Source organism: Parambassis ranga, chromosome 6 (genome assembly GCF_900634625.1).
Source record: "Parambassis ranga chromosome 6, fParRan2.1, whole genome shotgun sequence".
Lineage (NCBI taxonomy): Eukaryota > Metazoa > Chordata > Actinopteri > Ambassidae > Parambassis > Parambassis ranga.
The window spans coordinates 5,999,891-6,023,331 of NC_041027.1; the positions used below are offsets into that span (position 1 = coordinate 5,999,891).

Sequence of the window (23,441 nt, forward strand, 5' to 3'; positions counted from 1 at the left end):
TCAGTTTCACTTTCAGTGAAAGGGAAAGTTACAGGGGGTTCTAAGGCTATAAGGAAGATGGCAGAGAGCACACAAGCGTCCGATGCTATCTCCTGCTCCATATGTTTGGATGTACTGAAGAGCCCTGTTACACTTCACTGTGGCCATAGCTACTGCATGGATTGTGTCAATGGCTACTGGGACCAGGAGGATCAGAATGGTGTTTACAGCTGTCCTCAGTGCAGACACACCTTCAGCCCAAGACCCGTGCTAAACAAGAACACAGTGCTGGCTGACTTGATGGTAAAAATGTCTGTTGCAGCCATGTGGAGTGTGATTTCTGCACTGAGAGGAAGCTGAGAGCTGTCAAAACTTGCCTGGTGTGTCTGGCCTCTTACTGTGCCACTCATGTGCAGCCTCACTACAAGTCAGCTGCTTTCAAAAGGCACAACCTGGTGGATGTGTCAACCTCCATACAAGAGAAGATCTGCTCCAAGCATGACAAGCTCCTTGAAGTCTACTGTCGCAGTGATGACCAGTGCATTTGTCTGCTTTGTGTGATGGATGACCACAAAGGTCACAATACTGTCTCAGCCGCAGCAGAGAGGGGAGAAAAACAAGTAAGGACAGCTTTTTTTTTCAGCAACTCATGTTGTGAAGATGTTTTTCAGAAGCTGTTTTTTCTCATCTTTTTACTCAGAATTCTCATTTTGATGTCAGATTTGGCCTTTTTTCTTTTTTCTTTTTTTAAAATATTTCATGTTTTTTCATCACTTGGTCATGGTCTATATTTGTTTTGTTTTTAGAAACAATTTGGAAAGAAGAAACAAAGATATCAGCAAAGAATACAAGAAAAAGAGAAGCAGCTGCGACAGCTGAAAATGAACATGAAATCACTGCAGGTAACATGATGCACATGTTTCTCTTATGTCTCTTGCTTTCAAAGTACACCACATTGCTTCTTTTTTTACTTTCAGAGTTCTAGAGATGCAGCAATTGATCAAAATGAGAAGGCCTATGCTGAAATTGTCCTGATGGCAGAGAAAAGGCGTGCTGATGTAAAGGAGATGATTAAAACTCAGGAGAAGGCTGCAGTGAGCCGGGTGGAAGCGCTCGTGGATCAACTGGAGAAGGAGATCAGTGAGCTGAAGAAGAGACAGGATGAATTGAAGCAGCTGTCTCAAACGGAGGATCACATTCATTTCCTGCTGGTACATAAAACATTTAAATACAGAGTTGTTTTGTGTGAGGCTGTTATAAGCATGTTGTGTTTCTTTTTTGTAGCACTGCCAGCCCATATTTCACTGCAGAGAGCCTGATGCATCCTCTGATGTCAACATCCATCTGCATACCCCCTTTGACTTTGTAACAAAGGCTGTTTCAGACTTGAGGGACAAACTAGACACCATGGCAAAAGCTATTACAGAGATATCTGAGACAAGTGAGCCGATAACATTGTTTAAATAAGTGTCTCTGTGTATGTCAAATTATATTAAAAAAGGAATACCTGGTGTTTTCTGTTTTTTAGTTCAAGCTGATCCAGATCCTAAAACAAGAGAGGAGATGGCCATATGTAAGTCTTGGTTTACACAAGTAATGCATAGGTTCAAATATGAATCAATAAGATTGTGAAACTGTAACTATTTAGCTCCTACACTTCTGAGAGACCTTTAAGAGCCATTTACTTAATAGATGTAGGCTGTATACTACTGTAATAGCTGTCATTAGAGGCAGCTATCAATTCTAATTAGGCCTACACCCATCCATATGGATACCATGATTTTATCTGTTTTTCTTTAAATGCTTGACTCATGCTGACTAATGTTTTCTAACATTTCAGATTCATGCATTCTTAGTTTGGATCCCAACACTGCATTCGAAAACCTGTTGCTCTCTCAAGAGAACAGTAAGGCAACCTGGATCAAAAAGGCCCAGGAGTACCCAGACCACCCAGAGAGATTCACCAAATATGATCAAGTGTTGTGCGCCGAGGGTTTATCTGGAGTTTGCTACTGGGAGGTTGAGTGGAGGGGGCCCAGGGTGGAGGTTGCTGTGTGCTATAAAGGGGAAGAGCTAGAAGAGAGTGGCTTTGGATACACTGATCAGTCATGGTGCATTTCCATTTCAAATTCTGGTTGCACCTTTTGGCATGATGCAATTAAAACTAAAATATCTGTCCCCTGTTCCTCTACAGTGGGAGTGTATCTGAACCATAATGCAGGGAGCCTGTCTTTCTACAGTGTGTCTGATTCTGGTGAAATGATGCTTCTTCATAGGGTTCAGTCCAAATTCTCCCAGTCTCTGTACCCTGGCTTCATGGTCTCCAGAGGATCCTCTGTTAAGATAATCACACCGAAGTAAAAAAGCATTGTGTTCAATCATTACAGTTTGACTGAGAGTAAAAATGTGGTCCTTTCTCCTGTTGTCAATACATCTGTTGAACTGTATTGAATAAAACTGACCACATATGTGAATGAAGAATTTGACATCATATCTGTTAAAACTGGCACATATTTGGTGTGCATTTAACCATACTGACATAACACAAAACTAAGAAGAGATACTTAAGTGACTGCTAGATACTGCACATACATACAGTATTTATGTAGAGGCAACATGTAACTGTAAACAAATCATTTTATGTTGTTGTGTTAACGAGCTGTGTTGTTATGGCATCTATGTATAATAGATATGTATAAATATGTTAAAAAAATAATAGACATCAGACACATGTGTTTACTAATGATAAGACTGAATACCAGTTTCTGGTATGCTGCTGTATAAGATATGCCTCCCAGTGCTTCTTGTGTTGACAAATTAAACCAAATCCATTTGGCAAAAATCTCTGAAAGTGTGTGTTTCTGTCTTTAACTTTTCTCAACAACCATTTGTCCAATCTGCTTCACACTGGAATGACTATGGGAACATTAGGGGCACAGCTGTAAACTGCATCATGAAATCCTGAATAAAAATAAGGCTCCTATTACACTCCATAACACACAAAATACATAACAACACAGATAAAATAGACAATTTCACAGAATAGAATAGAAATACTTTATTCATCACCAGCTGGGAAATGTGGCTCTCACAGTGGTGTATATTATAGCCCTATATATGTACAATTACTCTACAGGTAGCCAAAAGGGATTTTACTTTAATTGGTTCCACTACTTGTCCAAGGAAAGAATTGTACTTTCAATTCTACAAAATTTATTTAACAGCTATTTTAGGATGCTGATTTGACATACAGAATAATGTTACCATCTTTTACAATAAAACTCATTGTTTACAATTAACAACATGCACATAATATTTAAATATTTAACACATCATTTCTCAAGATACATACTCGGACATTGTAAAAATGCAGCGCCAGCGCCACTGATAGGAGGAACGCCAATGACGGCAGTCATAAAATACAATCAATGGAGGAGTGATCAACAGTATCATAGAAACGCAGCCTGGTCTTGTAATGCAGCAGCTTCTCAGTCAGTAGGCTGGTGGTCAGTGCTTTCCCCTGCACACTCAGGTCTATGTACCTGCACAATATGCAAATAGGAAAATACAATTAGAATAAGCCACTTCAGAACACACAATGTGAATCTGTTTTTTAAATTTGGATCTAATTGCAACCTTGATTCCATCTTATCATTAAGTACTAAGAGAAAATTGCATACCTCTTTGATACGCCCCAAAACACTACAGTATTTATAGCCATCAGTGCAGCCAGAAGGAAGAAGAATCTCTCCAGATGGCCATCATGTAGTACATTTGGGTAGAAGGTACCTGTAGTAATAGAGTATTGCTGGTGTTCATAACAGCATCAATTTGAAACTGTACCACGTTGTTATATTGTCTACATTTATTCTACCTCCAGAGAAAAAGTACACCAGCTGAATGATGAGGGCTCCTAGAAAACAGCCCCCTCCGTAGGATAGTGTGAGGAAGTGCAGGGAGATCCCTCTGATGTGGCTTGGGGTCAGCTGAAAAGATATCAGGGAGCCTGCCACAAAGGAGGAGGAAATGTTTGGCCAACTTTGGAAAGATGAACCAAAGAAAAGACAGCTATTTATTGTAACCACAGACACCTGTATTTCCCACTCACATGCAGGGGTAACCAGAGCCTCTGCCACACCGAGGAGGATGTACTGAGGAGCCAAATGGAAACAGGGCATGGACGACACTTGCAGAACCTTCCCGGATAGAGTCTGCTCGACCAGGGGGTAGGCCTTCCTGTGCACTTCAGACAAACCTGCTACAAGCACCGACAGAGTGGCACACACATGGCCCAGAGCTGGAAGGGGAGGATGGACAGGGTGGGGTGATGAGAGAGGAGGGCTGCAGAATGGGGGTTGTGATTGTGGGAGGAGAGAGGGAGTGAGAGAGACATATAGGGTGTATTTAGGCGAAGACCTTAAAATCATACATGAACATCATGTGTGAAAATACTCACTGATGAGCTTTGCAGGTGCCAGAGGAGTTTTTTCCATGGAGAGGTAGCAGGTCATCACACACGCTATGAGAGGAGCTAACAGCAGCAGAGGGAGGATGCTAATCACATTCATGACACCAATGGGCAACAGGAGGTCGTTCAGGTGAAGGTTAGAGTTCATCGTCTGTATGTAGTACCCCGAGGGAATCTGTTGACAAAATATTCTTAACCTGGCTGCATATGAAAAATGTAAAATTATACTGTTTTGTGTTTTTCAGTGAGGATGCATTGCCTGTGTAATGCAGGCTCTGTACAGCAGCTGAAGCCCGTAAAGAGGGAAGAGCTTGGCCAGGACTTTGACATTTTCTACATGTGTCTCGCTGTACCGGCCACCATTGTTCTCTTTCGCCCGGTCCAGCCAAGATGTCACGTCTCCACTCAGGTGGCGATAATGAAGGCAACACATCTTAACTGAGTTACAAAAAACTCCAAGTGTGGTCAGTAATGATCCACCTAAGACCCATCATAAGAAAAACACATGTCAAGTCTGCTTTTATGTGATTTAGGATGTACCAGATGACTTTCTGTTGGTTACCTTTCTTAGGTTTGTAGGTCAGTTTGTTGCACATCATGTGAATAGCAATGAGTGCCAGCAGCACAGAAGTGAAGGGGATCAGGAAGCCCAGGCTTTTGGCCACAGATTGCTGGATGTAAGCAATGCCCAGAAAGACAACAGTGGAATTCAGGTTCACCAACCAGTAGAACCTAAATACAAAGGAAATCATTCACTGCAACAAACACAACTTATTTCATGGTTACATAATGAAAACACAACCAAAGCTAAATAATGATATTTGCACATTCTTTGTGGCAGGGTCTATCTACTGGGGGGCTAAGGTAAAAAATCAACCGTAGTTTTTCCACTAACCAAGAATGCAACATCACTCACCAGTTGAAGAAGCACAAGAGCTGATGCTGGTTGTTGCCCTGTAGACTATAGGCTCCCATGGGACAGAGGATAGCCCGGATGCCACCAATGCCCAGTGCAGCAGCCAGGAGGCCGAGATAGAACAAGATCTGCTGCTCCCGAGGCTCCAGCTGGTGGGTCATGTGATGGGTGTCAATATAAAAATCTTCGAAGGGAAATGCAACCACAGGCAGCATGGCCGTGCCTAGTGTACAATCACAAGGAGAGGTTAGACCAGGAGAGGTTAGGTCATGTTTCAACTTTTTAAACTGCACCGTTTCTTACCAACGAAATGAAGAAATGCACACAAATAGAGCACCTTAGTCCTTCCTAAGCAGGTTTCTGCGAACCAACCCACCAAAACAGGAGTGAGTGTGCTGGCTCCTACAAAGCATAGGTTGACTGTCGCAGCTAGGTAGCTGTCATAGCCCAGCTTCACAGTGCAAAAAAGAATCATGTTGCATACAATCCCAAAGAAAGTGAATCTTTCACACAGCTCCACCAGCAGCACACAGATGATGACCTGGAGCTTCTTGTGTGACTTCCTCTGTGGTCCTCGGTCTCGACAGGGGGTCAGGGAGACTTGGCGGCGCGGGCGTTTGCCCTCTGGAAGTCTTTGAAAGTCTCCTGCTCCCATACAGGCTTGGTCAGTGGGCTGGCTGTTGGGCTGCTTGGATAGATGAATGCTGGTGAGCAGTGAACCAGGCACAGCTCTGAATGAGCAGTCCTGCCTTTTAGGATAGCATTTTAAGTTGGAATCCCACAGCCAGGTGTGACTCTGGACCAAGACACACCCACCTGCATTCTGCACGTGCTGGTGTCATGGTGGAGTCATCAGCTTTCTCAGAACTATAAATGTCTTATAGGGATCTGACACATTATGAAAAATTGTATCAAGGAGGAGTGATGGATGGAAGCTGTTTAGAGACCATCTCTAAAGTATTTCTATAATTATCAACAACAGCAGACATATTGTTGTGTTGTGATTTATGCATGCACTGTGGAGTCTGCATCGCCAGTTGGGCAAAACAGAGAAATTTGTTGGAAATCTGTACACCAGCTCCTCCAAGAGCAGGGTTTTGTATTATTAAGTTCAATATAACATGACCAATAGCAGCGGGTGATTACAAACGGTCACAGAATGTCACATCTCTTTGTGACAGCAGTCCTTTTCTGTACGAGCTCATTTGGGTTCACCTACTGGTAATTAGACTCACAGTGTTAAGTGGGAGGGAGACAGAGGGCAGGTGACCTTCAAGTGGGTCAGAGCTGTGGGATAAACAAGCACCTTTTATCATAGAAGGCAACTGACTTCTAAAATACACTGCCCATGGGCCATACCAGCACTGAACAGCTTCCTGTAAAGTGAAAAATAAAATGAAAACATGTCCTAAACAGTGAAACTGGATCAGTTATTGGGGTCTGAATAACAGTCGGCTGATTATGTTACGTATTACACACAACAAAGGGAAACAAGGCCTTATGCGTTGTATCCAAACAATCTTCTAGGCCTACACGTTGCTCTCAGATGGTTAGGGATGAGTTGCAGTTGTAACAGACACGGTATATGTGTAAGGGGTACTCAAGCATCTATAAAGTGGGAGATATTCAGACGTAAAGAAATATGGTATATGCAATATAGATATGTATGATACAATTGAGGTGTAGGCCTATGTGTAAATTAAAATAAGAATACACAATGAAATCAGTTGTTGTCAAATCATATAATGCAGTCAAGTACTAATATTGTAAACACAACGTTAGACGCAAGATTGCAACAAGCGTGGAGTGGACGGCGTCAAGCGTCACCGTGGTTACCGAGACAGCGCGTCTAGTTGAGCGTTGTGGGCGTGGTGTATTTTGGGAAAACAAAAGTTGTCTGTGGTAAATCACTTCCAGCTCTCCTCGTTACACTCAGCTCTGGGAAAGTGCACGCAGCAAGACATTCTGAATTGTAACATTAAGGTAACGAGAGCATATTGCGATTGTTTTGAAAGTTGGGGATAGCACTATGCACACATAAACTAGGAGTTAGCATGTAAGGTTCTGTAGCGTTACTACGTTAGCTATCTGCTAGCTGTTACCTTTCCTTGCTAGCGTTAGCTTAACAAGGCTAACAGCTAAACAACTCTGTTGATAACTGGTCGCGTCAGGCATATAGTTACCGTATTAATGTGTGTGTTTATAAAAAGGTTGCTGACGCAATATGTGCAAAAGTAAGGAAATAACTAAACATCTTATTCACTTAAATTGAACTTGTCGTGATTCGCCACAGACAGCGGTGAGTAATGCCTGGAGGGAGGATGCTTAGCTCTGCGTCTAATGGCTTCAGCTCGACCCCGGTCAAAAGCAGCCAGGGAAAATACCTCCACTCATCCAAGGGCTTCGACGGCGACGTCCTGTCTGACGACGAAGACACATTTTCGCTGCTCTCTCCAATCTATCATGACAGTTTTGACAGTGACGAAGAAGACGTGGAATCAATCTCTGCTCAACAGAATTCCTCGAGACAGCGCGATGACTCCAGGCTCAGCATGTCACCAGTCAGGTACTGCAGGTTAAAAAAACGTATGAAACTTTGACTATGAGTCTTTTGTGAAGTGAGAACTTGTATGTTTGTGCTTTTTTTAGATGTGAGTTACCACAAACGCCCTCTGATCAGATGTTAGGACCTGCTGTGCAGCCTGCAGCTTCACCTGCTCTCAGTGCATGGGAGATGTGGCTGGTGAACAAAGCTAAAGAGGATCGTCTTAAGATGGAAAAGAAAGCAGACGAGGCAAGCTGCCCTTATTTTGAATTCTAAGTAAAAAAAAGTTTTTACCTTTCTATCTACGTACTTATATATCACTGACAAAAATGTGTATATCCCATGACTTAGGAGCGCTTTCTCAAAGAAAAGAAAGAGCAAGAAGAAAGGCAGCGGGAACAGAAGAATATCATCACAGAAGAGAAGATCCAAGGATGGCTAAAGATAAAAAATGACCAGGTGAACAGCAGCTTCTGTAACTAAGTAAAGTGTACATAAGCAGAGTTACACTATGCTACAGTCATTTTAAGTTGATGTGAATGTGCAATCCTAGGAGAGGAACAAGCAACTTGAAAAACAGAGAAAAGATGAGGAGGAGATGCAGAAACAACTGGAGAAACAGAGGGAGATTCATCTGAAAGCTGAGCAAAAATACAAAGACTGGCTACAGAAAAAGAACCAAGAGAAGAAAGAAAAGGAGCAGAGGGAGAGGGTAATGTGTTTTTTTTTTCACAAATCGACTTTTCTGAAGTGATTCAGCTACAGAAAGGTGTTTTAATGCATTTCCTGACAGCTGTTACTATGTAATATATTTACTTTGTGTAAATGTTGATTTTGGTGGTGGTGTTTAAATAGAATGAGGCAGCCCTGAAAGAGCAGCAGGAGAAGGAGCGCCGTGGGAGGGCAGAAGAGAAGTTTAAGGACTGGCTGGTAAAGGCCAATGAAAAGAGCAGAGCTACTCCAAAATCACCTCGCTGCACTACAAGTAAGGTCATTTAAGTAATCTGGGAATGATTAACTTTGTATTTGTCCATCTAGTAACAGTAGCAATAAACCTGTTATGTATTTTCCTAGTTATGTATCACTGTTGTTATGGTTTGTTTTTCTGCAGGTCCCTATGACAAATCATATACATCACCCAGCTTCTACAATCCAATCCCATGGAAACCAATTCACAACCCTCCTCCTGAAACATCACTGAATAAAACACCTGGCAAGAAAAGTCAAAAACAGAAGAAAAGCCAACAGAGCACAAAAACTGCGTTTAGACCGAGCAACACTCTGAGTGCAGCGTATTTGCTGCAGAGGAGATGACACAGAACGTCTGTGACTGACACATGGTAGCTTAGTTACCGATGAAACATGATTTCACCATGACAGCTCTACAGCAGCACAGATCACTGAGACTCTGCTGAGTCACCAATGGATTTCTGTCCTTTAAAGCAGGTTGTGGTGGTGATGACATGCTACCAGATTGACACTTTGCTTTGCTATTTTTAGTACAATGACCAGTTTGAATGTCAAGATGTCTGAATGACTGGGGATGTTCTAGATTTCAGATGATTTTACAGAGATGTTTATAATTTGTTTTGTTGATACTATAATCTGAATTTAAAATGTACATGCTTGATTTAACATTGTAATGTAAATGTTATTCATTTTCTGTTTGGAAAAAGAGGTACAATCAAAGCTCCTTTTTATTTGTGTCTTGTTTGTTCCATCCCTCAGTGGTCAACAAAACCACATTACACTCACACTCACAACGTGGCACCAACCACACAACACAAAGAAGGTGGTTGGTGGTCACAACCAAAGATAGACCCGGCTGGCTTGGTCAAGTGCCCCTCACACTTCACGCATTGTTCTGTGTCCAACAGGGCCTTGTTCTTCTGTGGGCTGAGATGACGACAGTAACTAGTGAGGGGGTGGAGAGAGAGAGAGAGAGTGTTTGTGTGTGTTTCAGCAGTATGCTCATTCTGTTAGCATCTCACTGATGTGTGAAGCCTGAGGTAAAATCATTTCATTGACACTTTAAAATAACCTTCTGTCGTATTCTTCTCTGTTGTCTTTTTACCCTTTGTGTCTCTCAGCTGCTGATTGCTCTGGTTTGTGTTATTTGACAGCAGTCAATAAGAGGGCTGATAACGGACGTATTTAAATGAGTATGGTGGTTCAGCAGATAGCCGCTGAGAAAAAAACTGTTTACTTTTTGTCACGAGAAGTAGCATTTTAGGACTTATTAAGCTGTTTTCTTAGGGGTATTTGCACACCGAGTCTTGTAAGTAGAGCTTGTCCCCATACAGAGAGGAATGTGTTTGCAGTTAGCCTGCAGCCATTTGGCTCTCTGTGGCAATATGAGTTTTAACCAGTTAATCATAAACAACACACACACACACACACGTAACTATATATATGATGTTTCAGGTCACTGAGTTTTATACCTCCTTTCCAGGACGTGTGTCCTATTGTGTCCTTTTACACCACCTGAATAGGAAATCCATATCCCAAGATGCAGTGGTGTAGGTGGGCTGGCAGTTGGAGACCACACCTACAAAGACAGGTATGAGGCGTGTCCTAAATAGTCCCAGAATGAAAGTGTGTGAGGTGTAGCGTGCAAGAGTGACGGTCTAAAGGGCAGAAGTACAGACTGCACTTGTGTTTTGACTTGAAGAATGTAGCTGATAGTGTTACGTAGATATGGAAAGAGGAAAAACGGCCTTTTGGATTCTGACTACAAAATGGAGTTTGAATTCTTCACTATGGGATAATTATTATTACCTGAGTAGAGCCAGTGAATAGAGTTAAATGACAGGGGAAACAAACAGCTGGGAGTGAATGAGAGTATTCCTGATTATTTTTTTTTAAACTTTAAATGGAACTAAATCATCTGGAATGACATTGCCTGCTCTGCAACAACTGGTATAAACCTGATTTCCCCCTTTTTTTCTGACAAGGATGTGACTGCTGTTTCTGTAAATACTCTCAGGTATTATTGACACAACTTGTGAGGAACCAGTTCAGTTGTACATATATAGGCACAGAGGTCTTGGATCTAACATTTCAACACCAGTGTTTTTTTCCTTTATTCCTCCTGCCACCATGCAGTCTGCAGGGTCGGAGATAGAGGACTCTTTTGACTTTCTTTTTAAAATCATCCTGGTTGGAGACTCGGATGTGGGGAAGACTTGTGTGGTGCAGAGCTTCAAGTCTGGCATATTCATTGAAAAGCAGCAAAACACCATCGGGGTTGACTTCACTGTCAGAACACTGGACATTGATGGCAAGAAGGTGAAGGTAGATGACTCAGTTTGCATCAAACTTTTTGTTGTGCCTCATGGGGTTAGTTTAGTCTTTAAGTAAACACTCCTTTTGTTTGTTTCAGTTTATTAATGTTTTCCTTCAGAGAAAGAGGAGTGGCAGACTGCATCTTTCTGGATTACATCATCAGTGTGTTAGCTTTTTAGGTGTGTTGACCTCATGAGTATCTTGTTATACTTATTAGTTTGAGGCATTACATTTTAGACATTGTTAACACACAGTATGTAACTGGTTAACCCATATTTGTGTTTTGTTCTTTGTGTCAGATGCAGGTGTGGGACACGGCAGGACAGGAGCGTTTCAGGACCATCACTCAGAGCTACTACCGCAGTGCCCACGGGGCGATGGTGGCCTATGACATCAGCCGCCGCAGCACTTTTGAATCTGTTCCCCACTGGATCAGAGAAGTGGAGCAGTATGGAGCTGCCAGCGTGGTACTGATACTTATTGGTGTGTGCAACAAGGATACAGATTCTTTATGTTGGCCTGTCCACATCCAAACATACTGTTCTCACAAATACTTTTTTTAAAGCAAATAGATGTGCATTTAAAGCTGTCCTCTACTTTTAGTACTTATCATACCAGATAGGATATTTTTATTTTTCAAGACATTGTGGTCATTTTTAATAATGCTTGGGATTTAAGAAAGTAATTATTAGTTACATCCCTGAAGTATTTTTGCTACAATATAATTCAACAATCAGTCTTGCCCCGAGGTTTATTATTGGTAATGTCATATTTAACAGTATCTCCACTTCACCACTTCCTTTTTGTTGCACTGCAGGTAACAAATCTGACCTCCACACTCAGAGACAGGTGCTGTTTGAGGATGCGTGCACTCTGGCAGAAAATAACAATGTGCTTGCTGCTTTGGAAACCTCAGCCAAGGAGGCGCAGAATGTGGAGGCTGCCTTCATCCTCATGGCCCGGGAGCTACTTGCACGCAATGGCATGACCATCACAGATGAGCCCTCTCAAGACTCGTCTCAGTTTATGTTGAATAACAGCTCTCACCCAGTTTCCGGCACTCTGACATCAGATAAAAAATGTGGGTGCTGAGCAGTTTTTAAAGCACAGATATGTTGATGACAAAATAGAGGTGGAAGCCTAAATATTCAATTCATGTGTTTGTTTTTCTGTAAAGTTATTTAAAGGTAAGCTGTGGGGTGTATTGTGAGTGTGTGAATAAAGATTGTATATGTTATAACTTTCTCTGATCATCAATCAGTAACATAGGTTTTAAATTGCTTGCTGGTCAAACAAACTTTGTAATAGTCTGAGGGAAACTGCAGTTAAACGTGACAAACCACCCCCTGCTGGTGAATTCCATAGTGAGCCTAGACCACAGTAAACATGTTTTCACTGGATGTTCAACAACCTTTGATCCTTTTTAATCCTTCTTTGACACATTCATTTTCACACAGTTTTCTGTCAGTTACAAATACAACAAACTAGCATTTTAACATGTTGTCGCTAATGCGGCAAATGCCATTACATTCACAAAACACGTAATATTCCAACAGCTATAACCTCAATCATGTATGCTTAGACTGTTACTGTAAAATCTGACAACTGATCAGTTACACTAGATTGTTTAAAAAACAAACTCTTAACACACTCCTGATTGACACTACATTAAAAGACTACTGAGGTACAACTATGAAATCTCATCTGCATTAGTGGTTAGCTTATTAATAAATCCAGCTGCAACATGACAGCTGTAAAAACTAACTAATGAAGACCTGAGAGGCAAGTTGACCAATTTTGTTGGATCTGAACAATAGGTAGCTCCTGTTGAATGACATGTAGCTGTCTTTGAACTCTAATGTCTCAACTCTCATTCATGAACTTACACGTAAAAACATGTAGTAAAAGGTGTGTAACTCAGCAACTAGTCTTAGGTGTGCTGTTAAAGACAGGAAGCTGATTTGATTGTACAAAGGCAAGAAAGGGCAGCTACTGAACATGCACTGCACCACCAGAAACAGTGATGTGTGTTATTAAGAACATAAAAATTTGCAGTCTGACGAGCCTGCATATCTTATATATAGTGTTATCTAGTGTTAAAACTGCATATTTGTTGCTTTTTCAGCTGTTTCTATGGCACTTAAAACTACCGCATAACATATTACCAGCAACATAAAAAAACACACGCAGCAACTCTTACTCCAGAGAGCAGCCTTCTTGCTTGAACACCAGCTCCACTGCTTCTTTCACATCGTGCACCACAAAGGACGGCTGGGTGAGGCTGGGGTCAAAGCGGAAGTCCCTGTGACCATGGAAGATGCGTTGTTCAGTGACGGTTTGGGCAGGGTCTGAAGGAAGCTCCTGCTGGTCCCTGCTGTACACTCCTGTGCAGACCAGGATGGAGCTACACCCCTCAGGGAGGTCGTTTGCTGTGCCATACGAACTTAATGCCCCACCCAGTTCTGCTGATGTCATTTTAGGGGTGTCATCAACATGCAAAGGATCGACACCTCCTCCGCCACTCTTAGCCTGCATCTGGGCCTTAGTGTGGTGGGACATCTGGAGGTAGCGGTTATAGAGGTTGGCACCATAAATATCAGCCATGGGGTTATCACTATAAAAAGAGATGATATGCCAAGGAGAGAATTTAAAGATCTGTGTGAATTAATTATAACAATCCTTTTTCTGTTCAATTTCAGTGATGCTAGCTTTTCTGCTAATACAAAAAGAGCAACCTGTATAGTTAACAAGTGGATAATGTCTTCATAAAATTCAATGCAACAACTATAAACTACTGTTCTGTGATTCTTGGATTTTGTCTCAGTGGTAGTGTCTGATGAAAACATGTTCATGAATCATCTTGCACTTGGAGACATAGATTGAGTGCAAACTGGGTCACTCACCCTATAGCATAGAGCCTCTTAACAGGTGTGGCCCAGCCAAGTCTCTCAGCCTGCTGTCTGATCAGCAGCTCGGCATAGTTGTAAGTTACCACACTGGGTTTACCAATCAGAGCCTCGTACTTCAGCTCATAGCCTGTGACCTTCTTGTACAGATTCTCCAAGCACACCAGAAACATACCGTGACCAAACCTACAATGCAAGGGGGGTTATTAAGTGTAACAACACTACTGTCACATTCAAATAAAATAAAAAAAACCTTACACAGTATACCTAGGATTCTTTGCCTCTGCCATCCACAGCAGGTCCATGTTACAGGCCAGGACCGGGATGTGAGGGTACTGCACTGAATTCCAGTTGTTGTCTGGCCTTCCACTAGTCAGGAGCACATCAATGATAAGCTGGAGGTTGGTCTCCCATCTAATTGGCTCACCAAATAAGATAACAGCTGTAGGGCCACAGCAATGAAAAGAAACATATAAACCAGACACAAACATTTTCAGGAATTATGTGCAACATGTATGTGAACACATACCATCTATTGACTGTAAGCCCTTAGTGGGTGGAATCTGTAAGACACAGCACACCATTAGTAAAAACTTAACATAGGTGAGTGCCCATGGCTTCAATATCAATACAACTTACACTGTCCTTTGGCCTTCGGTTGTGATCTACAACATCCAGGACTGGATATGCCTCTCTGACCATATCTATGGTAACAACATTCTCAAAGCCGAGACTGGTGTTTGGTGGGTTAAAGTCAAACACAGATGAACAGAAACTACAAAACGCTCAACAACAACAATATTTGCAAATACTACTTGCTCACAATCTTGAAAGTGTGTTGATAATTTGTCTTGTCTTGGCAATTTCAATCCATTTTACCTGGACACCATACTTGAAATAAAAATGACCACAAGGAAGGGTTCACTGAGACAGAAATACAGCAAAGGGAACAAAGGGTACAAACATTAAATACTGATAACAGTGGAACAAAAAATACACTGAATAAACAGAACATGCAGTTTTAAAGGTCAACATCCAGAAGGACCACAGTGCAGTTAGGATACTTGTATGCGACTTCCTCAACTGGACCCTGTCCTGAGACGAGCACACACATTTTATGGAACTGAGTAAACATTCGCAGAGGGCTGTGGGACAGCATCACCTGGTCAGGAGACACCTGCGATAAAGAGAACACAGGAGAGATTAAAAAAATGTACACACAACACAAAGCAAGCTGATAGTGCTTTCAAAAGTGCTCAGTTTACCTCCACTTCCAGCATATGTGACAGATGTTCGGCTTTGGTCTGCCTCATGCAGTTCCCGGCGTTGGTGACAAACACCACAGGAACCTTGTATTTGCCATTGCTGTCCACCAGGTTCCTGAAGCACTGCTTGGCTGCAGGGATTGGCGTCCTGCCTCGTACCAGCACCCCATCGATGTCGAAAAGGAGCCCAAAGGAGCAGGGGCCCTGAGGAGGCAGCTGGGTCAGACAGCAGTGACATGAATAGAGTGCTGAGTCAAGGTTGTTCATTAACTTGTATTGATACACAATGAGAGTTGTGTGATCTTGTCACATCAGACATGTTGCACTGGGTGGGACTTTGTTCCCTGAGTAGTCTACAGTATATAAAGTACATGGTGGAGTTTTATATATTTTTAGATAACTTCTCCTGATTTTCTTTTCAATATAATATTAAACTAAAAGAGAAACTAAGAAAAGAAAGAGCACCACCGTCACTACAGGTCAATTGTAATAAAGTTTGAACAAAACATTCACTTACATGGCTATAATTTCTCGAGGTCGAAGAAGACGAGGTGTTTACTAGCTTTGTTGCGCCCTCACAGCTGGACTTCAGTAACTGCCAGCCACTTTTAAAACACCGTATTCTTTGCATGTCTCCAGGCACTTGGAAAAGCCGGAGCAGGTAAACAAATAGCAGCCACTCGGTAGAGCTAACTTTAGATAGAGCTAACGGTCACAGACTCAGCAGATGTAGCGACTAAGAAAATGGCTCATGATATCTCCAGGAGTGACAGTCAATACTGAACTGCGCGCTATCTACTCATGATGTCAGTATAGCTGCCACCATTCAGTACAGCGCTACAACCGCAAATGACAACAGAGGCGCATGCGCAAGAGCAACAAATGTACAACTTCCTCATTCTCTTAACGTCATATATGACAGCCGGAAACACATGCCAGTGTTTTCATTTCTAGAGAAATGAGACTCAAAGTCATTTGATCTAGGTTTCATGTATTTAACCCTCATGTGTTGTTCGGGACATTTTTGTCCTCTGAGAGAAATTTTTCTGTTTATTTTGGCCATAACTTTGTCAATATGTGGACAAATTGAATCATTTTTCCTCAATAAGCTTAATTTAACATAAATTTTGTTAATATGATTTTAAAATTTTTCATAGGTCAACGGTACACTGTGGGCAAATTTTACCCCCTAATGTGTTGTTCGGGGACAAAAACGTCCCCTAACTTTAACGGTTTTAAAAATATATTAGATAAATATTTTTTTGAAATTTTTTTGCATAGACCTTTTAATTAACTTCAGTTCTAATCAACAGTAGTGAAAAAATCATTTTCCCCCAAGATTTTAACCCTTTAATCACCAATTTTATAAGGGGTGGTGCTGAAAATTGAAAAAAAAAAACACAAAATGGCTCATTTTTAATAGAAAAGGTGAATGTGGACTGGATTCTTTTGAACCTTTATTACAGTCTTGGTCATGTCAAACATCAGTAAAAAAATTGACTTTATTGCATTATTAGTTTTTGCACAGCACTGGATTTTCTTTTTTTCTCCCATTTTGTCCCATAGACTTACATTATAAACACACTTTTTTTGACTGCACAGCCATGGCACTAAATAATCATGCATTCTTGATTGTTGGTGGTTTACCCTGTTGGTAGGAGGTAACATTTGTGATTTTTACAGTTAACAACTTAATTACCATATTAACCCTTTACCTGCAGGCCTGTGCTCATGTAGTGTAGTTTCTGGCTTGTATATGGAGTTATAGGGAGTATTTTAGCACATAATTGTGTGTCTACACACTGTGTGTGTATGTTAGAGAGGAAGAGAGCCATTTGCACACTGTCAGGGAAGGAAAGTCAGGAAAATAAAGTTACTAAGTAAGTGAAGTGTACCTAATTCAGACGTACAACGGCGATGCATAAGCATGTAAAATGAAAACATCCAGGAGTTCTGGCGTCTGAAGTTGTGGATGGGTAAAATAGCTGTTTTTTTTTTTTTAGCTTTCGGAAAACACGTCCTCCAGTAGAGTGACTTTACTTTTAGGTTAGTGTCTCAGTTGAGATCACTGAATTAGTCTAAGTGAAGTCTAAGTGCCCCTTTTCCATGGTGTGTTGCGCTCCACATGACCATACGTACATGTGCATGTTACTAAATAGACACCATAGATAGATAACTTGATAACATAATAAATAATCATTGACTAACCAAATCTAATCTACAGTTTAGTCCCCTACTAAAATTAGTATTAAAAGTAGTTTAGTAAAGTAAAGTAAAGTAAATTTGTTGCAGCCCTAAAAGTAAGTGCCGGGCCCTTTGATGCTGAGAGGTTCAGACTAAACAAAACAAAAACACTAGTGGACTTGCATGCATCCTCCTGGTCATTTAATGGTGACAAGAGCAGCAAGCAGCATGAAGAGAGGATTCACCTGTGCATGAGTGAAGGATTCACTTGTGAACGAATGAAGGATTCACTTGTGAACGAATGAAGGATTCGCTTGTGAACAAGTGACGGATCTACTTGTGCAGCCTTCACAGCTTCACAGCCTGGCCCTTCATAGAGCCAGGCTGCACAATCATTTCCAGAGATTGTGCACAAGTGAATCCTCTCTTCACGTTGCTTTCTGCTCTTCTCACCATCAAATGACCACAAGGTCACATGTAAGACCACTTGCCTTTTTGTTTTGTTTAGTCTTTGCACTTGTAGACATCAAAGGGCCACACATGCATAGCAACACTTTCTTTGTTTTTGTTTACTATGAAGACTCTGTGGTTGTGTGTACTCACAGACAACAAGGTCAGTGTGCAAATGGCTCTCTTCCTCTCTAACATACACACACAGTGTGTAGACACACAATTATGTGCTAAAATACTCCCTATAACTCCATATACAAGCCAGAAACTACAGTACATGAGCACAGGCCTGCAGGTAAAGGGTTAATATGGTAATTAAGTTGTTAACTGTAAAAATCACAAATGTTACCTCCTACCAACAGGGTAAACCACCAACAATCAAGAATGCATGATTATGTAGTGCCATGGCTGTGCAGTCAAAAAAAGTGTGTTTATAATGTAAGTCTATGGGACAAAATGGGAGAAAAAAAGAAAATCCAGTGCTGTGCAAAAACTAATAATGCAATAAAGTCAATTTTTTTACTGATGTTTGACATGACCAAGACTGTAATAAAGGTTCAAAAGAATCCAGTCCACATTCACCTTTTCTATTAAAAATGAGCCATATTGTGTGTTTTTTTTTTCAATTTTCAGCACCACCCCTTATAAAATTGGTGATTAAAGGGTTAAAATCCTTGGGGAAAATGCTTTTTTCACTACTGTTGATTAGAACTGAAGTTAATTAAAAGGTCTATGCAAAAAAAATTCAAAAAAATATTTATCTAATATATTTTTAAAACTGTTAAAGTTAGGGGACGTTTTTGTCCCCGAACAACACATTAGGGAGAAAAAAAGAAAATCCAGTGCTGTGCAAAAACTAATAATGCAATAAAGTCATTTTTTTTACTGATGTTTGACATGACCAAGACTGTAATAAAGGTTAAAAAGAATCCAGTCCACATTCACCTTTTCTATTAAAAATGAGACATTTTGTGTGTTTTTTTTTCAATCTTCAGCACCACCCCTTATAAAATTGGTGATTAAAGGGTTAAAATCCTGGGGGAAAATGTTTTTTTCACTACTGTTGATTAGAACTGAAGTTAATTAAAAGGTCTATGCAAAAAAATTTCAAAAAAATATTTATCTAATATATTTTTAAAACCGTTAAAGTTAGGGGACGTTTTTGTCCCCGAACAACACATTAGGGTAGTGTTTGTGAACAATGCATGAGGGTTAATTGCATTTTTGTATTATTATTTATGTATTTGCTAAGAGAAAACTCAAGGTAACATTATGAAACACTATAGGTTTGAAAGATGAATTCAAATTGATTTATGTATCAACTATTCTGTTTATTTCATCCTATGTTATGGTTGTATGCATGTAGATTACACTGCATGATAAGAATGAAGGAATAGTATGTTCACTGATTTTCAAGTTTTTATTAGTTCAAATCACAAAATGTCAACAATCAGTCATCAATTCAATTCTGTCTTTGATAATAAACACAGAAGAACAAGTGTTTATAACAAATAGAATAATAAACACACGAGGGCATTGCGCAGAGAATTTGCCTGTATTCTTCAGCTAATTCTCAGCTCATTTTCCAGTCCATAGATTTTGGCCTTCAGTGCCATCAACTCGCCTTGAACCTTTTTTGTCCTAGTGTTGGTCTGACGCACTTCATGCAGAATGGCTAAGTCCTGGTTGGGCCCAATATTTAAGGTAACCTAAAAAATAAATTGCATTTCTCAGTTAATTTGAGCAGTAAGAAGAACGCTGTGGGAAAAAAATAAAAGTCTGAATTTTGTTTCTCATAAAAATAAAACAGTATTTATAATCTTGACAAAACATGTCTGGTCCATATGTTGAGATCCAAAATAATTCTTCATGACATCTTTTTTTTTACCTTTAGTAGCTGTTTTTCTACGTCTTTGAGTTTCTGTCTAAGGTGTTTGAGGTCTGTCTTGAAGCCCTCCACCTCCATGACCCTCCTCTTCTCCAGTGCCTCATAACGCTGAGTCATCAGTTGAAGACGCTTGGCCATTTTGTCTGAGCGCTCCTGCACACACAAGTAAGAACCAATGGTAAATCTGGGAACCATCAATATTATTATAAACTAAAAAATGTTTATGAAGATTTTACAGACATGAGCATTGCCCAAACTAGTGTACCTTGAATATTTCTCTGCCTACGTCCCCTTCTTCTCTGATTTGAGACAGGTCAGTCTCCAGAGTAATGCACTGCTCTCTGTACATCTCTGCGAGACGGTGGGCTTGCTTTAGATCCTCCTGCATTGCCTGGTAATATACCACAAGGAAAAAAATAACCATATCCTGTCCAAGAAAGCCACTAACATTCCTAATTAAAGGCAAAACATATTGAAACTATTATGGAATACTGAATCTATAATTAACATAACGGGGTAGTTATAGTTACCTTTAGCTCCTCCTTGTAGGGATGCTGTGACTCTGGCTGTGACTGAGGGAGGAGGAGAGCTGTGCTGCTGCTGGGCTGCCACGTTCGTCCAGGCTCAGTGCCAGCAGACCCGGCCTTTCTCAGACGGTTGTGGCAGGAATCCAATTCCCTCAGCAGCCGGTCCTTTTCTGCCATCCAGTGCTTTTCATGAGCCCGTGTATCAAACTTTAGTTGTAAGAAATCTCTGGTGCTCTCATGCAAAAGGTTCTGGGTCCGCTGGAGCCTGACATGTCAAAAAAATGTAATGTTAGGCTGGAGGCCTATTGTCGGCCGCAGTGTTATCAGTTGATAAAGAAAAAGAAATCCGATCTTTTAAATATGATTAAAGTGTAGTGACTGTGTTTGACTGCTGACCACAGTATTTAGCAAAACAAAACAAAAAAAAACAAAATGATGTAACTCACTTGTCAGTCAGAGCACTGAGGCGTTCCTGGTCCCTCAGCCTCTGCACTTGTGCCTCCTCTGTTTTGATCTTTCGATCTTCCAGCAGAGCATCTACCTGCTCTTTGGCCAAACGGGTTTGTTCTTCCATCTGAGCCTGTAGTGCCTCCACCTGGAAGCATGAGCCACAATGTATACCTTGGTTATAATACATTTAATTTAGCTTCAAGAGATGAGCCCCTGAATTCTACCACAGTTATTTATATTGTAGAGCCATACCTGTAGTAACAGTGTCTGGTTGTCATTCTTGTAATGCTCCAAGCTCTCTCCATTTACTCCTTCAGCTGATTTTGTTCTCCTGCTACTCTCTACCCAAATATGAAATCCTAGTTAGTATTCATTACAAAAGACCTTAGTGCAGAAGTAGCACTGAAGCTAATAAAGATCCTAAATCAGCTACAAAAACTTCAGTTATATCTAGAAAATATTAAGAAGAAATTGTCTTTATACCTTTCCGGGTTGCAGCAGGTTTTAACTTTGTTGGCCGGAGATTAAGATGTTCCTCCAGTCTGGACTCTGAATTCCTTTGTGTGATGGTGACCTGAAACAAAGTTACTGCATACTGTATCTGTGTGTTGTTGTCACAGACTAAATAAATGCTGTAGACAAATATTGATGTATTATTTAAACAAATCTGTTGTATAAAAAAATGGACAAATGTCTAACTGAAGACTTAACCTATATTATAAGTACTTCTAAGAGCACTAAGTAATTTAACAGTGAGCAAGCTTTTAAACCTGTGAGAATAAATTCTGGAAATGTTATTTTTAGAAATAAAAAGCACACCTTCACCAATTCACTGGCAGCTATAGTTAAAAATGCACAGGTGTAAAAAAAATAACAACGCTTGTTTTCTACTTAGCCGTTTACTGAATCCAACTTATTCTACACCTCTTCCTCGATGAATTAAACACACACCTTGTGAGGAGGTTCCCGGTGAAAATATGTGATCTCTCCTTCATCAGGACCCACAAGTGCAAGAAGATGCTGAATTTTTTTTCTGTCCTCTAACTCTCTGTAAAACAGTGATTAGACAGAATAGCAATACATTATTAAGATACATCCCAAAAGGCCCTGCACACAGACTAGTGTCAAGATAGCAGACAATTTGTTTATAAACCTACCTGATCTTAAGACGGTCGTTTTCTGCATAAAGTCGCAGCGACTGCTCTCTCTCTTGGAAAAGGTAGACCTGCATGTCACTTAGAGCATTCTGAAGTTCCGCAATCTCTCCCTCGCGCTGTCGGACCTCCCATTGTAGCTTATGCTGGAAAGAAGATCATCATGGAAGGATTATAAGGAGGGTTAAAAAAATATTATTACATACAGTCACTCCAAACTCTCACCTGGTCCTCTGTGATGCCTCTATACTTCTCCAGCATTTGCAGAAGCTCCTCATGTTCACTATCAAACTGGGCAATCTTCTGCCTGTAAAACTCCAGAAGCTCTCGGGATGGACGCAGATAGGCCAGACGCTCATGAATCGGGGGGAGTGGGGAGTCAGATTCCTGCCCCATAGTGCGGCTGATGCCTCTGTAAATATAGATATATATATATATATATAAATCATATTTAAGTATTAAACACACTGCTGACCCTGTTTTTTGTTTGGTCACTTGCAGCTGAAAACCATTTATATGATCTTTCTCTTGTATAAAGAAAACAAAAACAATTGTCCTCCTTAAAGTTCCTACCTGTTTGGTGTCGCATGTTTCGTTGGAGATCCCATTCAGATACAGAATACTGAAAACAAGAATATATATATTATTATGTTATATAGGAAAACTCTAGCTGTCATTTTTAGATGCCAGTAGCACAGAGATATTCTCGAAGGCTCGACATTCACAAACTTTACTTTCAGACAGAAGTGGTGGAATTGGTGACAAAAAAAATTGTAAATCAAAATATATTACTTACTAGATAAGTAACGTGCAATGTAACTCATTCAACGTAACATAATCATCTCGAAAAATGATGTTGTTTATTTTATTCTCCATATAGGAGTAACAGGGTAACACCACTCGCTACAGAAGATGCCATGTTGCCATGGTTTGGGCGGCAGGCAGAGCGGGACGTTTGAAAGCTGACCACGATTCTCATAACTGCAGACACATTTTCAATCGTTTTAAACAAATATTAGTACTGTGTGTACAGTACTTTGTTTGTTCCCTTACATGGGAACGCCATTGTTCATGAGGAAAAACAAGGCTGGTTACTAAGCAAGTTTAGGTTGCATTTAATAATTATTTTAGCAAAATAAAGTCACTGTATAAACGTTTAACTAAACATATAAAGTAGATTTATCTTTTGGACATTTAGCATAATATTACTACATTTAACATACCACTCACTGTCTCGCAGATACTTTAAACTCTCGGTCAGGCAGCGCAGCGGTGTTATTTTAAAACCCGGAAGTTCACGCCTCCTCGTCTTCTTTGTGGAAAACTTGAGTGACCGCCACCTTTTCCGCCACCTAACGGTGGTATTCTCTTCTGATGGCGGGGCATTGTAAACGATGACACAAAATGCTTTTGAATGTTTAATA

At 40.6% G+C, this 23,441-nt stretch overlaps 5 protein-coding genes and 1 pseudogene across 10 annotated transcripts; 3 read left to right on the forward strand and 3 right to left on the reverse strand.

The window, feature by feature from the left end:
* The first annotated feature begins 37 nt into the window (after window positions 1-37).
* Window positions 38-2,761, forward strand: LOC114437393 (E3 ubiquitin/ISG15 ligase TRIM25-like; annotated as a pseudogene).
* Window positions 2,762-3,391: 630 nt separating this feature from the next.
* slc15a5 (solute carrier family 15 member 5) lies at window positions 3,392-6,018 on the reverse strand. The gene is given in 10 exon segments (XM_028408755.1): window positions 3,392-3,521; window positions 3,660-3,768; window positions 3,854-3,985; window positions 4,088-4,286; window positions 4,289-4,320; window positions 4,436-4,622; window positions 4,707-4,927; window positions 5,010-5,179; window positions 5,364-5,586; window positions 5,667-6,018. Coding segments are annotated over 10 exon segments (1,755 nt in total).
* A 1,230-nt stretch (window positions 6,019-7,248) lies between these two features.
* Window positions 7,249-9,445, forward strand: ccdc34 (coiled-coil domain containing 34). Its single transcript, XM_028408062.1, has 7 exons — window positions 7,249-7,346; window positions 7,657-7,929; window positions 8,013-8,157; window positions 8,260-8,367; window positions 8,462-8,620; window positions 8,764-8,893; window positions 9,020-9,445. Exons 2-7 carry the CDS (start codon window positions 7,670-7,672, stop codon window positions 9,220-9,222), a joined length of 1,005 nt encoding a protein of 334 aa, XP_028263863.1. The 5' UTR covers window positions 7,249-7,346; window positions 7,657-7,669; the 3' UTR covers window positions 9,223-9,445.
* Window positions 9,446-9,870: 425 nt separating this feature from the next.
* On the forward strand, window positions 9,871-12,430 carry rab19 (RAB19, member RAS oncogene family). 4 transcript variants are annotated; one of them, XM_028408063.1, is made up of 5 exons: window positions 9,871-9,917; window positions 10,361-10,468; window positions 11,014-11,202; window positions 11,493-11,676; window positions 12,011-12,430. In XM_028408063.1, exons 2-5 carry the CDS (start codon window positions 10,418-10,420, stop codon window positions 12,283-12,285), a joined length of 699 nt encoding a protein of 232 aa, XP_028263864.1. In that variant the 5' UTR covers window positions 9,871-9,917; window positions 10,361-10,417; the 3' UTR covers window positions 12,286-12,430. The 4 variants fall into 4 exon arrangements, with proteins under 4 accessions (XP_028263864.1, XP_028263867.1, XP_028263865.1 ...); XM_028408066.1 differs by having other exon boundaries at window positions 11,493-11,660; XM_028408064.1 differs by having other exon boundaries at window positions 11,499-11,676.
* Window positions 12,431-12,582: 152 nt separating this feature from the next.
* Window positions 12,583-16,225, reverse strand: hdhd5 (haloacid dehalogenase like hydrolase domain containing 5). Its single transcript, XM_028408061.1, has 8 exons — window positions 15,882-16,225; window positions 15,365-15,580; window positions 15,164-15,276; window positions 14,739-14,832; window positions 14,629-14,662; window positions 14,367-14,541; window positions 14,097-14,285; window positions 12,583-13,807 (listed from the first exon to the last, which is right to left on the reverse strand). Exons 1-8 carry the CDS (start codon window positions 15,993-15,995, stop codon window positions 13,390-13,392), a joined length of 1,353 nt encoding a protein of 450 aa, XP_028263862.1. The 5' UTR covers window positions 15,996-16,225; the 3' UTR covers window positions 12,583-13,389.
* Window positions 16,226-19,446: 3,221 nt separating this feature from the next.
* Window positions 19,447-23,325, reverse strand: ccdc77 (coiled-coil domain containing 77). 3 transcript variants are annotated; one of them, XM_028408241.1, is made up of 13 exons: window positions 23,241-23,284; window positions 22,814-22,998; window positions 22,591-22,639; window positions 22,243-22,429; window positions 22,021-22,163; window positions 21,815-21,911; window positions 21,347-21,437; window positions 21,116-21,204; window positions 20,860-21,008; window positions 20,417-20,678; window positions 20,152-20,277; window positions 19,887-20,039; window positions 19,447-19,707 (listed from the first exon to the last, which is right to left on the reverse strand). In XM_028408241.1, exons 3-13 carry the CDS (start codon window positions 22,623-22,625, stop codon window positions 19,561-19,563), a joined length of 1,479 nt encoding a protein of 492 aa, XP_028264042.1. In that variant the 5' UTR covers window positions 22,626-22,639; window positions 22,814-22,998; window positions 23,241-23,284; the 3' UTR covers window positions 19,447-19,560. The 3 variants fall into 3 exon arrangements, with proteins under 3 accessions (XP_028264042.1, XP_028264040.1, XP_028264039.1); XM_028408239.1 differs by lacking the exon at window positions 22,814-22,998 and having other exon boundaries at window positions 23,248-23,325; XM_028408238.1 differs by lacking the exon at window positions 22,814-22,998 and having other exon boundaries at window positions 23,241-23,318.
* Between the last annotated feature and the right edge of the window lie 116 nt (window positions 23,326-23,441).

Coding starts and splice junctions, on each gene's coding strand:
- hdhd5 (XM_028408061.1), bottom strand. CDS start 15,995: ATGCAAAGAATACGGTGTTTTAAAAGTGGCTGGCAGTTACTGAAGTCC. Junction 15,277..15,364: donor CACATATGCTGGAAGTGGAG/GTAAACTGAGCA, acceptor TCTTTATCGCAG/GTGTCTCCTGACCAGGTGAT. Junction 14,833..15,163: donor GTTGAGGAAGTCGCATACAA/GTATCCTAACTG, acceptor ACCAAACACCAG/TCTCGGCTTTGAGAATGTTG.
- rab19 (XM_028408063.1), top strand. CDS start 10,418: ATGCAGTGGTGTAGGTGGGCTGGCAGTTGGAGACCACACCTACAAAGA. Junction 10,469..11,013: donor GACCACACCTACAAAGACAG/GTATGAGGCGTG, acceptor GCCACCATGCAG/TCTGCAGGGTCGGAGATAGA. Junction 11,203..11,492: donor TTGATGGCAAGAAGGTGAAG/GTAGATGACTCA, acceptor TCTTTGTGTCAG/ATGCAGGTGTGGGACACGGC.
- ccdc34 (XM_028408062.1), top strand. CDS start 7,670: ATGCCTGGAGGGAGGATGCTTAGCTCTGCGTCTAATGGCTTCAGCTCG. Junction 8,368..8,461: donor TAAAGATAAAAAATGACCAG/GTGAACAGCAGC, acceptor GTGCAATCCTAG/GAGAGGAACAAGCAACTTGA. Junction 8,621..8,763: donor AAAAGGAGCAGAGGGAGAGG/GTAATGTGTTTT, acceptor GTGTTTAAATAG/AATGAGGCAGCCCTGAAAGA.
- ccdc77 (XM_028408239.1), bottom strand. CDS start 22,625: ATGGGATCTCCAACGAAACATGCGACACCAAACAG. Junction 21,009..21,115: donor ACCAGACACTGTTACTACAG/GTATGGCTCTAC, acceptor TCATGCTTCCAG/GTGGAGGCACTACAGGCTCA. Junction 20,679..20,859: donor CTCAGTGCTCTGACTGACAA/GTGAGTTACATC, acceptor TTGACATGTCAG/GCTCCAGCGGACCCAGAACC.